The following is a 15,868-nucleotide window of genomic DNA, read 5'->3' as shown; positions in this document are numbered from 1 at the left end:
ATAATTTTTTTTTTATCAAAACAGACAAAACAGTTAATGTATTTACAACACCAAAAGTGAACTTATTTTATTTTTGCTTTCAAATCTAAGTAAAAGGGCTCACCCTATTATCATGTTTTTTTTAATTTGCATCGCCATCCTGCCAGGTAGTCACCTAATAGCTCTCTTCCCTTAGACCATTGGTTCTCCAAACTTTTTAGCAACAGGACCCACTTTTTAGAAGGACAATCTGTTGTGACCCACTGGAAGTGATGTCATGGCCGGAAGTGACACCATCAATTTAAGCTTCAAACCTCAGCCATGATCAGCCAAAGGTCCCATTACACAGTGTGCTCCTGTTGTTATTTTGCATTGGGAATTCAAATGTCAAACCACAACACAGACTTGGATCCTTTTCCAACTCACAGTCCTCCCCCATTTCCAGCGTCCCCCCTTCCCACCTATTCAGGGCAAAGCACCAGGCTCTCACCAGGAGCCCATCCCCCCCCCAGCAGTTCCCTAACCTATATTTTCAGCTCTGTATTTTCAATGGCAGCTGAGCTAGATGCTACATGACCCACTTGAAATTGGCTCACAACCCATGTGGTGGGTCCCTACCCATAATATGAGAAATGCTGCCTTGGACAATGGATTCTACAATCTGTTCCTCTCGCTTGAGGGTTTTTTTTTGAGGGGGGGAGGAGATTTCTCAAGTTTTTTGTTCGTTGTTGCTGAAATTACTAGTGTAATTTGGTAGCAGTTAAAAGATGGGTAATAAATGGGTTTCATTGAATCTGATGAATCTGCTCCTGTAGCTTTCTTTGAGGTTCTGATGGTATTTCAAAGTTAGGCTGCAATCCTAACCACACTTTCCTGAGAGTAAGCCCCACTGAACAAAATAGGACTTGCTTCTGGGTAGACCTGGTTAGGATTGTGCCCTTAGTCATTCTACAAATCTCTTTCTACTCAACTTTGGTCCAAGATAGCTGCAGACCAGGACACGTCGCAGCTGTGTGTGTAAATAGGCAGGGATTGTAGTGCTGCCTGATCCCGTCCTTTGATCACAGAGGTGCCAGCATGAAGTGGCCCCATTTTATCCCCATGACAAATCTGCAGGGTTGGTTTTGCAGGCTGACCCAAGTGCCCAGTGAGTTTCATGAAAGAGCCGACATTTGAACTTGGCTCTTGCTGGTCTTACAACACAGTAGCCACCCTCCCATCCTGGCTAACTGGTGCCAAGGCAGGACAAACTGGAATGTCTGCCAGCTAGACTTGAGGAGGGTTCTTGTTGATGCCAAAGTTCTTGCAACTGAGGCAGGCCCGGCACAAGGATGGTGAGTGGGTTTAGGGCAACGTGAAGTGGGAAATAAACACATCTGACCGTGTGGGGTGTAACTTGACCCCTGTGAAGTGAACAGAAAGTGGGCATGAGCAGGAAAGGGGTTCTGCCTCTCCCCAGCCTTCCTTCTCAGCTGCAGGGGGATGACAACGCGTGCATTCAGCCACTAGGGGGCACACTAGACTTCTGCTTCCTGGTCCTGCAGTCACCTCCTCCTCCAGGTGGCTCTAGGCAAGAGTGATCCATGCTGGGAAAGAGGTGCTGTGATGGGGGGCAGGAGTGGGTGCTAGAGGGAGGAGTGGGTGCTGATGCACTAGCAGTGCAACAGCCCTTGCAACTAAAAGCCATTCGGAGCGGTGTCCTTTGCCAGGGGGCAGCTGGAGGTGGGCCAGTTGGTGAGACGGGTTCGAGTACCATTGAGTACCTCCCTGCATCTTGTCATCTAGCACATCAGGGAGAAAGGCTTTGTGTCATTTGTCCCTAACATGCTCATTTTTCCGCTGTGGGGAGGTGGGGGTGGTATTCCGCAACAAGATGCTTTCTGAAATCAGCACAGTTTGAATGTTATCACCTCCACCTCTCATCCCAGCCTGCTACAAGTGTCACCTTAGGTGCAGCATCTCTATGCCTCCCAAAGGGCTGCTGACAAGACCCTGAGCTTCTCACATGCCTTTGATCACACAGTGTTTGACACCCATCAGTCCATCCCCTTGTTGCCCAATTTGTGGGTGGCTAGCAGCAATCACATGGGCGTGGACTCTCCCTCCATTAGTTCAGTGAGATTTCTCCAGTCAGAAGCCAGGCCTGTGTGCCATACCTCTACCTTGGTGCTGTGCTGGCATTTCTGCTTGGCCCAATGCCCTCATGTTTCTAGTGTGTAGCACCGCCTGCTTCACGGCAGGGGCATCCCAATCTCCCTAGGGTGCTAGAGAGCAAGTGACTAGGCCGCCCACACCTCTGCCCACCTCTCTTTTGGCAACCTGCATGTGTGCCAACCTCAGAGGGGTTGCAGCAAACCCACACAGACTCTCCTAAAACCCGAGAAGCAAACCCAGGTGTGTCAGGAAAACTGGGCTTTTGTGGGCCACAGTCTGTCTCCTCGGGTGGAAGTCTCTTGTGCCTCTTGGGGAAGTCTCTTGGGGTGGAAGAACCTTGCAAGGGTAGCCCAGTGCCCAGGAGGGTGTTCCTGCCTGGCAGAGGTGTGGATTGCTTCCAGCAGCAGGACCTTTGCTTCCTAGTCAGCCACCAGGTGGGCTTGATGTTTGAGGGAGGCCTGTGGTCAGGTGCCACTGGCTTCTACACACTGCATCACACACAGGCTTTCCAGATCTTTGTCGTTGGCACCAGTTGGGGGAGTTCCTTAAAGGCCCTGCCATTGAACCCAAAGAGATTCACTTCTGAGGAAAGAGGCACAGGATGGTGCTGTTAGAAGACTGTCCAAATGAGTGGCTGAGCCCCTGCTCTTTTGGGGGTCCCTGGTGTTCCAATGTCCACAGCTGGCTGCATTTGCTCCCAACTCTCTGCAGGCGCCAACGGCTTTGCTTCGAGTGGCCTCTTGGTGATCTCTCCGTCTCTCTTTGCAGAAAGCAGAACTGGATGTTGAAGGGAACCCAGCATGATTAGACAATTCCCCTCAGCCTTTCTCCCTTGCAGCTGGGGTCAGCCCAGCTCCTCCCATTCAGCTGCAGAAGAGGAAACTAAAACTACTGAGTGTAGAGGGAAGAGCTCAGAGGTGAGGTGGCAGAGTGTCCCCCCAACCCACCCCATCTGGTTATTAAGTGGGGCCCAGTTTTGTTGCCACCTAAAGTTTGTAAGTGAGTTTTCAGGTGCCGCAAGGTTCTTGGTGGCTTTCACAGCACAGGAGCAGGTGGCTTCTGGTCCCATGGCCTCCCTGGAAGGAGATTTGTGCAGTGCTTGGGACCAGCTCCCAGTGGTGGGAAAGAGGAACCAGGAAGGCTGCGTCCTGCCATTGCCACCCCAGGCCAGGCCAGGGCTCTCCAGGGTCCTCCTCTGCCACGATGGCAAACAAGCCCAGCCAAGGTCAGCACCTCACTGCTTGCAGAGCTGCCCCCCGGGCAAAAACACCAGTTCTGAGACTTAAAAGCTGCTGTGACCCAGGCCCTAAGTGCTGCTCTCAAGCTGCCCCAGGACTTCAGAGAGGGGCCCTTCAAGGCAGGGTTGGCTCTGCCCTGTCTTCTCCATCTTCATTAACCTGCCTAGTAACCAGAGCAGTAAACCAACAATGGTTTATTAAGGACTAGTGACATTAACAGAATCAAATTCAACTTCATGACAAGGGCAGTGACCCTATAGTAGCCCTAACATGCATCCAATTTATTAACCTTAATATTAATCCCAATGCCCCTATACTTAAGTCTTTTGCTCACTGCAAAGTAATTTTGTGAGACAAGCAAGATGGATCTAGCAAGAGGATCCACAAAACCAGAATTCAGTGGGGAGACTGGAGCCCTTGGGGTGCACCTGACTCTCCCTAGGTGGCACTTTGGGGCACTGCCCGCTGCTGTGCTCCTGTCGCAGCTGCTGTGCCCCTCTTCTGCCACTCCTGGCCCTACAAGCCAGTCCTGGGTTGCCCAGGAGATGTGCCTGAATAATGCCTGCTAACTTGGAAGCAAGCCCTGGGAGCCTGTTGATTGCAGCACAATCCTATGCCTGTCTACTCAGAAGTAAGCCCTATTGTGCCCAATGGGGCTAACTTCCAGAAAAGTGGGTATAGGATTGCTGCCTTGGAGCCCTATGCATGCTCAGATCTAAGTCCCATTATATTCAATGGTGCTTACACCCACATGCATGTGGATAGGATTGCTGCCTTGGAAGTGGGGGGGGGGAACTGCTCCCCGGTTTTCTCACTGGGGAGCTCAATCCTATGCACGTCTATGCAGCTCTAAGCCCCATTATAATCAGTGGTGCTGCTTACTCCAGAGTAAATGTGGCAAGGATGGCAGTCTTTGAGCCCAGCCCTATGCATGTCTACTCAGAACTAAATCCCATTATAGTCAGTGGTGCTTACTCCCAGGTAAATGTGGCTAGGATGGCAGTCTTTGAGCCCAGCCCTATGCATTTCTGCTCAGAGCTAAGTCCCATTACAGTCAGTGGTGCTTACTCCCAGGTAAGTGTGTCTAGGATTGTAGCCTTGGATGTCAAGCTCACAGGTGTGTGTGTGTGGGGGGGGGGTCAGTTTCCTCCCCAGCCAACGCCGGACTGCGGACTCCTCGGGGCAGGGATCCGTTCCTCCTGCTCGGGCTCCTGCACGCGGGGCTGTCCAAGCCGTCAGCTGATGGGCCGCATCACCTCGTCGTGGCGCAGGGAGCCCCGGGGCGCAGGTTGGGGCCGGATCGGGGCCGGGGAGAGCAGAGGGGGGCGCGGGTCAGGCTGGGGCGGGCGGCGGGGCCGGTGGGTCGCGGGGACGCCCCGGGGGGCGGGCGTGGGGGCTGCGGGCGGCGGCAAATAGTCCTTTGTTTACATGGGCCGGTGGCTGGCGGAGGAGGAGGCGGTGCCGGCGGGGAGGGAGCGCTGCTGAGCTCGCACCAGCTGTTTCCCGCCTTGAGACACACACACAGCCGCACACGCACCGCCCTGCTTGCCTGCCTGCCTGCCTTGCGCACGCCGCCGCCTCCCCTCCACTCCACACCGCCAGCCGGCCCCGATCCCGCCTCCAGCCGCCCGCACCGGGCATGGAGTACTTCGTGGTGCCCGCGCAGAAGGTGCCCCCGACGGCGTCCCCCCTGCAGCACTTCAGGAAGTCCGAGAAGGAGGTGATCGGAGGGCTCTGCAGGTGGGTGCAGGGAGGGCGCTCCGTCGGGGCTCCCCGGGAGGGCGCCTTGGCTGGCCGGGCCCCGCGTGCGCCCTGGTGGTCCCGCGGCTGGTTCCACGGGTGGGGGGATAAGGGGGCGCCCCGGGGTGGGGGGAGAAGGGGGCCCCCTTGCACCCCCCCAGGCACCCCGCTCCCGCGGGCGGGCGGGCGCGCAGCACGTGGGTCTGTTTGCAGGCAGGGCGCACCGTGCGCTCCAGCCATGCTGCTGCCCGTGCGCCCCCGCGTGCGCTACGGGCCTACTGCAGCCGCGGCGCCGGGGGGGGGCGAGCCGGGGGCTGCAGCGGGGAGGCCGGCGGCGGGGGCGGGCGTGCGGCTGGGGGTGGAAGGAGGCAGGGAGGGAAGGAGGGAGGAGGAGGAGAAGGAAGGAGGCGCGCTGCAGCCAGGCAGCCATGCGCCCCGCGCGCCCTCCTCCCTCTCCATCTCCACCGCGTCCTGCTCAGGCCGCCCCGTCGAGGGGGCTCCCCGCAACCCCGGCCCCGGCCCAGGGGGGCTCCTTCCGCGCGGCCGCGTGTCGGCTGCAGCGGCCGGGCCTGGCCGTGACTGTGCAGCCTCCGAAGGGGCGGGCCTCTCCTCCTCCTGCAAGCGGCGGGCTGCCGGGACATGTAGTGCCGCGCTCGGCCGGGCCACGCTGCCTCCGCTCCGCACAAAGGCGGCCGCCGCCGCTGGAGCTGAAGCGGCGGCTTCGCCAGGCCCGGCCCGGGCAGCCTCCCGCGCGCCCACGTGGCCCGCAGCCCCAGCCTGTGCGTGCCTACTCAGAAGTAAGCCCCATTGTGTTCAATGAGACTTACTCGCAGGAAAGTGAGGCTGGGGTGGCAGCCTGAGAGCCCAGCCCTACCCGTGTCTACTCAGAAGCAAGTTCCATTAGTCAATGGGGCTTACTCCCAGGAAAGCGTGGCTAGCGTTGCAGCCTGAGATCTCAGCCCAATGTATGTCTACTCAGAAGCAAGCCCCGTTAGCGTCAATGAGGCTTACTCCTAAGAAAGTGTGGCTAGGGTGGCAGCCTGAGAGCCCAGCCCAATGTCTCTCTACTCAGAAGCAAGCCCCATGAGGGTCAATGGGGCTTACTCCCAGGAAAGTGTGGCTAGGGTTGCAGCCTCACAGCCCAATCCTACGCTTGCTTACTCAGAAGTATCTCCCACTGTAGTCAGTGGGGTTTACTCTGACTTGAGAGAGACAACCCAAGTTGACTCTGGGCTCCCTTACTTGGGGGAAGCTGTCTCTTCTCCATGGGGCCTCTTCTTTGTGTGGGAGACCCCCAGGGACGCCCAGCCACCCAGGGGTTTCGCTCCAGTCTGCAGCTTGGTCTTGTGCTTTCTGACCCACTTTCCGACTCAGCAGACCCCCTCCCTCTTCGATCTCAGTAGCTGCACTCCTAGTGCTAGTCCTAGTCCTTCAAAAGGCTTTGAAGCATGTGCAGAGTGCCCCTTCCTCCTCCTAACAGAGGACCCCTGGCTGTGTGTCCTACACTTACAGCTGGGGCAGACTGGAGGTCCACTACCACCATCCTTTTGTTTGGAAATTAGGCCTTGGGTGTTTGTGGGGCTTCCCAAGCGGAGCATCTGTCAGAAAAGTCTGCTTTGGTCTTTTGACAATAGGAGTGGTCTCCTTGCCCTTTCTTATCCTCACAACACTGCTGTGAGGTGGGTCAGGGCGAGAGAAAGAGTACCAGCTGAGAGCCCCACTGCACAGCTGAGTGCCTGACTGCTGCACCACGCTGTGCCTCCCTGCCCTGACCCCTGCTTTGCACTTACTTTCAGCCAGCCTCTTACTGTCCCAGCAGCGTTGGGGAATGGGAGGCAAGAAGCAGACCAAGTCCTTCAGGGTCCAGACAGAGTTTCTGCCCCAGTTGAGGCCTCGGCTGCTCTCAGCTGCATCTGGAGTTCATAGCTGCTGGCTGACTTGCTGGAATTGGGCTCAACCTGACCTGTGGACTATGGCTGAGAATGTCCTGGGGTGCAGTGCTGGAGCCCTCCAGGTGCAGGTGCACACAACCCAGCAGGTTCAGACCCAGCAGCTTTTCTCCAGGCCAGGATGGGGAAGAGCCTTCTGTTTTGGAAGCCCCGAAGAGCTGCTGCCGGTTCTGAGCTGGCCGTCCCAGCAGCCTGACTCAGGATGCGACCGCTTTGTGTGCCCCAATATAAGTCGTGTAAGCCATGGCACAGTGTGCAAAGAACAGCTTTCTCTGGTCAGTCCTGAATCTTCTACCAGCCAGTTCACTGGGTGATGGGGGAGGGGGGGCTTCTCCTTCCTCTCTCCCAGGAGGCATGTACTTGAGTCTTCACAGGTTGCTCCTGAGCACCTTGCCACCATTTTCTCTGTTGCCTGGTGGCTTGTGGCCCTGAGGGTAGGCAGTTGGAATGGGCAGAGTGGCCCTCTGGTGCTCAGTTTGCAAAGATACCTTCTGGAGATGCTGGCCTGCCAGCCTCTGCGTTCTGGGTAAGGCCTGCTTGAACTCCTGGCTGAGCTCCAGGCTGGCAACGTGGGTGCCTCCTGGTTCAAGAGAGGCCTGCAGCCTCCCCCGCCCCTTAGCCATTGTGAGTTTCAGGGTGGGAGGCAGGTGAGCGTGTCTGACTGCCCAGTGTTTCCCCCCCCCTCCCTTGGAGCTCCTAGAGCAGCAATTTTTCACCAGTATACTGCGGCAAAATTGGTGCGCTGTGAATGGGCTGCAGGTGTGCCATGGGAGTTTTTGGGAGGGTCATTTATTAGTAGGACTATCGGGGGATTTGAGTGCCCCCCCCACTTGCAGTACAGTGCGCCAGCTGTCCAAAAATTTGATGGTGGTCTCTGACAATTTTAGAGCCTTATCAGTGTGCTATGAGATGAAAAAGGTTGAGAATTGCTTTCCTAGAGCAAAGCTGGTGATGTGGCCGTGCTGGGTTGGTGGTCCAGGTGGACTGGATGTGGTTATAGAGGCCTGGGGGGGGTGTAGGGGCTGCGAGGTGAGGGGGAACCTCAGAGGGTCCAGGGGCTGCCCCAAGTCCTTCCATAACTTCCCTGCGTCCTCTGCAGCTTGGCCAATATTCCACTGACCCCAGAGACACAACGGGACCAGGAGCGGCGGATACGGAGAGAGATTGCCAACAGCAACGAGAGGCGGCGCATGCAGAGCATCAACGCTGGCTTCCAGTCTCTGAAAACCCTCATCCCACACACAGATGGGGAGAAGCTCAGCAAGGTACGGGCTGGCAGCCTATGGGCCAGGGCCCAGTTTCTAGTCGGGTATTCTAGTCCACAGCCTCCTTGAGCTGCCTGCTCATCCTCAGTGTTCCAGGGATATCTTTGAAGACATGCAGGTTGTGTCTGCAAAGTGCCTTGGGGTGAGGCTTTTGCCATGTGTAAATCCTGCCACCCTAGAGACTGTGGTGCCACATGGGGCTGGAGTCTGCAATATTCTGGGCACCTGATACAAGGAATCTGTATCCTGAAAGGCCTCTGGTCAGTGGGTGTCTCTTTCTGGGTAGGAGATCCACTTGTCCGCTGGGGCTGTCTGGGCTGGGGAAGCCTTGGGGGATCCCACCCCCCCAGGTGGACGCAGAGAAGACCAGGTGCAACCCAGCATTCCTGGCCATTGTTCTCCACCTTCAGCTGCATTCATGGCTCCACCTCTTGTTGCAGGAATTGCCTCACGTTGGCCTGGCCTTGTCTCCACCGCTGGCTCCTTTTCAGTTGGGCTGCCTCTGTCTCTTTGAGAGGCTGGTGTGGGGATTGCTTGGGCAGAGGGTTTGGGGGCAAAGCTTCCCCATCCGCAGGGCCTCTGAAAGCTGGCACTGGGCATGGGGCAAGATGCCTGATTGGGCTGTCCTTCCTAAATTTTCCTACAAACCAGATGTTACTACATTTTTTAAAACAAGTTTTTAAGCTTTTAAGTTTTTTAAATAAGTTTTTGATTGACAGTTTTAACTTGGCATGAGCAAGATTCAAGCTACAGTAAATGAAAACAGCAGAATGGGATCATTTCCTTACTTTGAGTAGTACAGCTGCATTTCTTTTCTTCTTCCTCAACAAAGTCGTCCTCATTTTTCTTGTTCTGTTAAAGCAGGGGCATCTAAGGACTGGCTTTCACTATCTAGTTCATTACCGTGATATGATTTTGAAACAAAGCCCAGATGAAATAAACGCCTGGCCATTTCTGATTTTTCTTTCTCCCCCCCCCCCCCCATTCCTTTTCTCTTCTGTGCAGACTTATATTTGTACTCCATACTGTTAATTTCATCTTCAAACATTGCCCAAATACATGCAGATTTGATCTAGTGCTATTTGTTCTAGAATAGATAGATACACACTAAACCAGAAGAAGGGGTAGAGCTGACTATTGGGGTCTGGGAATTCTGTGAACTGAACTGGGTGATATACTACTGGGGCCAAGGGAGTTCTGGGAGTCAGAATGCCAGATGTAGGGGAGGGCACCAGGATGAGGTCTCTTGTTATCTGGTGTGCTCCCTGGGGCATTTGGTGGGCCGCTGTGAGATACAGGAAGCTGGACTAGATGGGCCTCTGGCCTGATCCAGTGGGGCTGTTCTTATGTTCTTAACTACAATTCCCAGGAAGCCTTGCAGGTCTCTTGTTATCTGGTGTGCTCCCTGGGGCATTTGGTGGGCCACTGTGAGATGCAGGAAGCTGGACTAGATGGGCCTATGGCCTGATCCAGTGGGGCTGTTCTTATGTTCTTAACTACAATTCCCAGGAAGCCTTGCAGGTCTCTTGTTATCTGGTGCGCTCCCTGGGGCATTTGGTGGGCCGCTGTGAGATACAGGAAGCTGGACTAGATGGGCCTATGGCCTGATCCAGTGGGGCTGTTCTTATGTTCTTATGTTCTCCTTGGCCCCAGTAGTAGGTACAAATTGTACAAATAAGCAGGTGCTTATGGAGAAGACCTGGGCTACATTTCCACTGCAGTTTTAATCCACTTTCAGTGCACTTCTATTCCCCCCAGTGCATTCTGGGGAGTCTATAAGTTTGTTAAACTTATATCAAACTTATATAAGTTTGTTAAACTTATATCTGAGAGCTGGTAAAGCTACCCTTAACGTAGCATAGTCTCCTGAATGCAGTGGGATAACAGAAGTGCATTGGAAGGGGATTAAAACCATAGTGAAATTGCAACCCTGAATAAACTTGTTTGTTAGGTCCTGGGGGTTTTGCTCCCCTCTCTTCAGGTCTGCTGACCCATTCTGATTTTCTCCTCTCTCTTCCCCAGGCAGCGATTCTTCAGCAGACAGCAGAGTATATCTTTTCTCTGGAGCAGGAGAAGACACGGCTCCTTCAGCAGAACGCTCAGCTCAAGAGATTCATCCAGGTATTGGCACCAGCGCTCTTCTCTCTCCTGCTTGCGCAGCTTCTTGTCCACCCCCTCCAATTCCTTGCCCTAAAGTCCCAGGACCTGGGCTGCCTGTGCAACAGAAGGTGGTGGTACAGTGGACCCCTCTGTTCTAGGGAAGGGGGGAGTTCCATCTGTGGGTGGCTCTCATGTTTTGTAAAGCAAAACAGAAGCTCTCTACACATGGACGTGAGAGGCTGGCTTATCAGGGAGCCAAGTTCTAGCACATCTGCTTAATGCCACAAGGCTAAGTTCAAGGTGCTCGTTTTCTATGTGTTCCCTCAGCAGTCCAGCTGACTGGCCAATGCGGCACAGTCTCTCTTGCTGCAAGGATGCACCAAACCCCTGCAGTCTCTCTCAGGGCTTCCTCAGCAGAGTGCCATCATCCCTGGTGTGGGGTTCTCCCGCAGTTGCTCCTAGCTGCCTTTTTTTGCTGTGGATTTTCTGTCCTGCTCCACCCTGACCTCCAGGCTGTTCTCTTGCCCGTCGCTGTGACTTCCCCGAGATGGGGCAGTGTTGCCACAGCCATCTGATCCCAGATCTCCTTGGCAGGAATTCAGTGGCTCTTCCCCAAAACGGCGGAGGGCAGAGGACAAAGACGAAGGCATCGGGTCACCAGATATCTGGGAGGATGAGAAGGCCGAGGACCTGCGTCGGGAGATGATTGAGCTCCGGCAGCAGCTGGACAAGGAGCGCTCAGTTCGGATGATGCTGGAGGAGCAGGTGGGGGTCCCACAAGCGCCGCAGTGGTGCCCCTTCCTGGGCCTTGGGTTTCTGGAGGGCCTCAGTGCGGTTATTGCCCGCTGGCACTCCGGCTTGGGAAGGGGGGCTCAGTCCTGCAGGCGGAACTCAAGTCACCAGTTTTCCATGTCCTGCCAAGCCTTGTAACTTTTCAGGCGACTGTGTTGGAGAGGTGAGCTGCTGCCCCACCAGCCTCTCTCCAACTGGGAGCAAAAGGAAGGAGTGGGGGGGGGGGTCTTCCCTGTAACTGGAATGTTTGGAGATGGTCCCCCTTCCCACACTTCCATGCTCCTGTTATCACCCTTGCCATGGCGAGCGGAAAAAGTGGGTCCCTCTGGGCCTGGGAAGAATCTCAGCTGGGGCCCCTGGTGACTCTCAGCGGTGGTGGAAGATGGGGCAAGGCTGGGGAGGTAGCACCCAGACTCCTTGCAGTTAAACAGTGGCAACTGAGGGTGCTGAGGTGGGAGTGGTGGGGCCGGCTTTTTGGAGGGGGGCAATTGTGGGAGGCTTGAGAGCCCCCTTCCCACCTCACCCCTGTTTGGACGGACCCCTGTTCGGACAGGCAGGAGGGCTGTGCAGCTTCCCACACTGAGCGGAGCTTTCTCCAACCTGCAGGTCCGCTCCTTGGAGGCTCACATGTACCCAGAGAAGCTGAAGGTGATCGCTCAGCAGGTGCAGCTTCAGCAACAACAGGAGCAGGTGAGGCTGGTGCCCCAAGAGACGGCAGCAAGCCCCCTCCCCGGTGGGTGCACAGCCCGCTCCTACCGCCCAGCCCCCTTGCAGTGTTGCCTGGATTGGGACAGAGCGGCAGGGAGGCCTTGACGTGCTTGCCCCAGAGTTTTGCCCAGGCTCGCAGGGACCACAAGCAAAGAGGGCTGGGGGGTTCTGCCCTGCAGGAGCAACTCTCTGGCCCTGCTTCCCTGAGTGGCTGGGGCAGGAAGCACAGCGCTGGTGCTGCTTCCACGGAGAAGGGTCGGGCCGATGCACAGCCCCGTGTCCAGTACCCCCCCCAGGTATTACCGTCTCCTCTTTCTTCCTGCCCCAGCTCCTGCCTGCGCATGGCCCTCCAGCACCCACACACCACCCCACCGTGATTGTGCCTGCGCCCCCGCCTTCTCACCATGTCACCGTGGTTACCATGGGTCCATCCTCTGTGATCAACACTATCTCAACATCCAGGCAGAATCTGGACACCATCGTTCAGGTGAGCGGCACTTTTGGTACTTCAGGGCCGGGGCTGGAAGGGACCTAGTGGAACTCTGGTCCAGAGCTCCACCAGAGCCCACTGGCTGGGTCTCTCCGTGCAGGTGGTGGCCTGCAAGCATGGGGTCAGGTGTGCTGCCGGAGCAGCAGCAGGCAGGTCGTGCCAGTGAGCTCAGCTGTACGGCAAAAGGGACAGGAACAGGGCCTTGAAGGGAGCTGTTTCCCTGGCACTGTTAGCGAGCTCAAGTGCAGCTGAGTTTGCCTTGCAAAGGTTAACATGCGCCTTTTATCGCTGTTTGCATAAAAGTGGAAGTGCGAGGGAGGGCGACCCATTGCAGCTCCCCAGTAGCTCCTTCCTGACCAGCTTAGCGGGTCACCCACCCAAGACGGAGCATGTCAAGACCCCCAGACTTTCCTGCCTTTGCTGGGTCCCCTTCCCGGGTGTGGGAACTCCCTTGAGCAGAAATTTTCAACAGGTATGGCTAGGACAGTGAGGCGCTGCAGGGAGAAGCTCCCCAGCCAGCCTAGCTTGGACACGGAACGCCAGAAGTCCGTCAACGGGCAGGCACTACCCCTGGGGTTCATGGCAGCCTGCAAGTCCCAAGTTGCAGGGGGGCAGTGGCGGAAGGGGAGAAGTCCCTTGCTCTCCTGCCGCCTGTGAGCTTCCCATTGTATCAGCTAGTGGGGCAGCCTCAGATGCTGGAGTAGACAGGGCCCCTTTGACCTGCATGTATGCAGTGGGGGGTCTCATGGCAAAAGTGAGGTGTGAATTGGGGAACCTTACAGCCAGTATTCCACACCGCTCTCGGGTGGTGCCTTTTATAATATAATAATAATATAATACAGGTATTTATATACCGCCTTTCTTGGTCTTTATTCAAGACTTTATTCAAGGCGGTTTACATAGGCAGGCTTATTTAAATCCCCGTGGGGTTTTTTACAATTGAAAGAAGGTTCTATCTTTCAAGAACCACAACATTCAGATGTTTCTTTCTGATCTGGTTTCACATTCTGGCCTCCATCTTCCCACGCTCAGACCAGATGGAATAACTCGGCTCAGCTTGTCAGCTGCTTCAAGGTCGCACAGTGCCGGTGGCCTCGAACTGGAGACCTTGTGGATGTTATCGTCAGGCAAATGGAGGCTCTACCCTCTAGACCAGGCCTCCTGCCCTAGTCACTGGTTGACTGTCGCTGGTTGGACAGGGCTGGTTGAAGGTGCAGCCGTGACTGCTGCCAGCTGCAGCCAAATGGGGAGAGTGATACCGAGGGCCCTGGGTTCAGTCCTTTGCAAGACACCCAGTTGGAGGGTCTTTGGTAGCCAGTCATAGGAGGGGAGGAACCATTCTGTGCCTGGAATTCTGGAGTGGGCATTCCTGGCTCTGAGTCAGGCAGGCTCAGATAATCTGGAGTGTCCCCAAGCACTAGTGTGGCACTGCTTCAAAGAGAGACTGTGGTGCAAACTGGGGCTCCCGCCTTACCAAATCTTACTTCTGTCATGAACTCTTGGTAGGTGACCTCAGGCCAAGCCCTCTAAGCCTCAGTCTTTCCCATCCGCTAAATGGGAATAAAAATCCTTGCTCACCACAGCCTTGTACCTGGCAAGCGTATGGCATGTGTAGAGGAAGGGACAACCTGGTCCCTCACATCTCTCTCCTCTACCAGGCGATCCAGCACATTGAGGGGACGCAGGAGAAGCAGCTGCTGGAGGAGGAGGAACTGCGGCGGCGTGCCGTCATTGTGACCCCTGCCCGGGCCAGTCTGGACCCCTCCAACTCGGACACGGCCTCCGACTCCGAGGCAGACGACAGCGATTCCATGGAGCACAGCAAGGCCGAGATGCCCTGACACCCGCCTGGCAGCGGGGGCCAAGGGTGGGCAGAGTGTGGGAGAGGGGACTTCAGAGAAAATATGCTGAAAATTTTTACAAAATACAATGAAATTTGGGTCTCTTTTATGACCTTTTCAATACTGTAAATGGGAGCGTTAGAACCTGGACAAGCCGGAAGCAAACCCTCTCTCTTCAGTTCAAAAGCAAGCCAAGGGTTGGGGGGTGGGTGGGGAGAGGGAGGGACTGTGATGTTGTTGATGGGCCTGTCCTCTGTGTGGTGGGTGGCTTAGATCGGAACTCGGCACCCTGATGAAAACCAATGAACTTTTTTTTTCCTGTGGGTTCAGGGAAACTCCTGTGGCCTTGCAGAGCGATATGTGGCTCCCGCAGCCCACCTCATGTCTGGCCCCTGTTGGCTTCTGTCTCTGCCCTCCCTCTGGGGTTTGCAGACCTGGGCACGGTGCCACCAAGAGCTCCGATAGGCGGAATCAGCCCCTGACTTGCTCGGACTCTTCAGGGAGGCCTGGGAGCGCATGTGGTTGGCAGCTGGCATGCAGCAGGGCTTGTGTGCCCGCCTTGCCTCTCCTTGGCCTGCTCGGTGCCCCTGAGCCTCCCCCACAGAGCGATGCCACGCACCCTGCATCATAGGAAGGCGGGGAATCTGCTGTTCTCAGGGGCAGGTTTCAGACCTTTTCCACAGTCTGGGAGGGGGTGGGTGGACCAGGCTGGGTCAGGGCCTCCCCTCCAGCTTCTCCGTGGACACTTTCCTCCTTTTTGAAGCACTTAATCCGTTCCGTGGGTCCGACGGGTCATGAGTGTCCCTGTTCTGTGATCGTTGCTTTCTGTTGCACCCCCTCCCCCTTTGCCACAGTCCCCTTCATCTCTCCCCCCCCCCCAAATTTGGCTGTAGGTCTAGGCCAGTGATGTTTAGAGCCTGTTGGTATTTGGTAGGTTTCTCCCCAGCCACAGCCTCTCTGTCTTTTTCATTTTTGGTTGTGTTTTTTTTTTTTTTTTACAATTTTCAGGTCTTCGTGTTCATTGAGATGCTATTATATTTTGTTAAGAAAGTGGGAAAAATGAGGCTTGTGCCTTTGTAAAGAAACAAAATAAAGTTTGTACCTTGTTTTTTAGATGTCTGCCTGGGCTGTCTGTGTTTTGCGACATGTGGCCGCTGTTTTGGGGCGCAGGCCTGGCCTTGGGGTTCTCCATCTCTGGCAGGCGGTAGGGGTGGTGTGGGAGTCTCCTGCTAAGTTGGGATCTTCCCTGGTTAAAGCGGTTTTTGTACACTCCATCACATGTAACTGAACCGGTAAGGCTGCTAAAGGATGAAGAGGTGATGCATCCTGCAGGGCCCCTGGCATCTTGGGGAGACAGAGTAATTAATTTAATAATACAGGTATTTATATACCGCCTTTCTTGGTCTTTATTCAAGGCAGTTTACATAGGCAGGCTTATTTAAATCCCCGTAGGGATTTTTACAATTGAAAGAAGGTTCTTTCTTTCAAGAACCGCAACATTCAGATGTTTCTTTCTGATCTGGTTTCACATTCTGGCCTCCATCCTCCCATGCTCAGAGCAGATGGAATAGCTCTGGCTCAGCTTGTCAGCTGCTTCAAGGTCGCACGGTGC

General features: G+C 55.4%; 1 protein-coding gene across 1 annotated transcript; it reads left to right on the top strand.

Moving 5' to 3' along the window:
* Nucleotides 1-4,906: 4,906 nt before the first annotated feature.
* On the top strand, nucleotides 4,907-14,490 carry TFAP4 (transcription factor AP-4). Its single transcript, XM_066640760.1, has 7 exons — nucleotides 4,907-5,111; nucleotides 8,160-8,325; nucleotides 10,348-10,446; nucleotides 11,020-11,190; nucleotides 11,824-11,907; nucleotides 12,254-12,412; nucleotides 14,074-14,490. The coding sequence occupies exons 1-7, from the start codon at nucleotides 5,011-5,013 to the stop codon at nucleotides 14,254-14,256; spliced, it is 963 nt and encodes a 320-aa protein (XP_066496857.1). The 5' UTR covers nucleotides 4,907-5,010; the 3' UTR covers nucleotides 14,257-14,490.
* The last annotated feature ends 1,378 nt before the right edge of the window (nucleotides 14,491-15,868 follow it).

This window comes from Tiliqua scincoides, chromosome 13 (assembly GCF_035046505.1).
Source record: "Tiliqua scincoides isolate rTilSci1 chromosome 13, rTilSci1.hap2, whole genome shotgun sequence".
Classification (NCBI taxonomy): Eukaryota; Metazoa; Chordata; class Lepidosauria; order Squamata; family Scincidae; genus Tiliqua; species Tiliqua scincoides.
The sequence above is the reverse complement of the archived record's forward strand: the minus strand, read 5'-3'. Positions and strand labels throughout refer to the sequence as shown.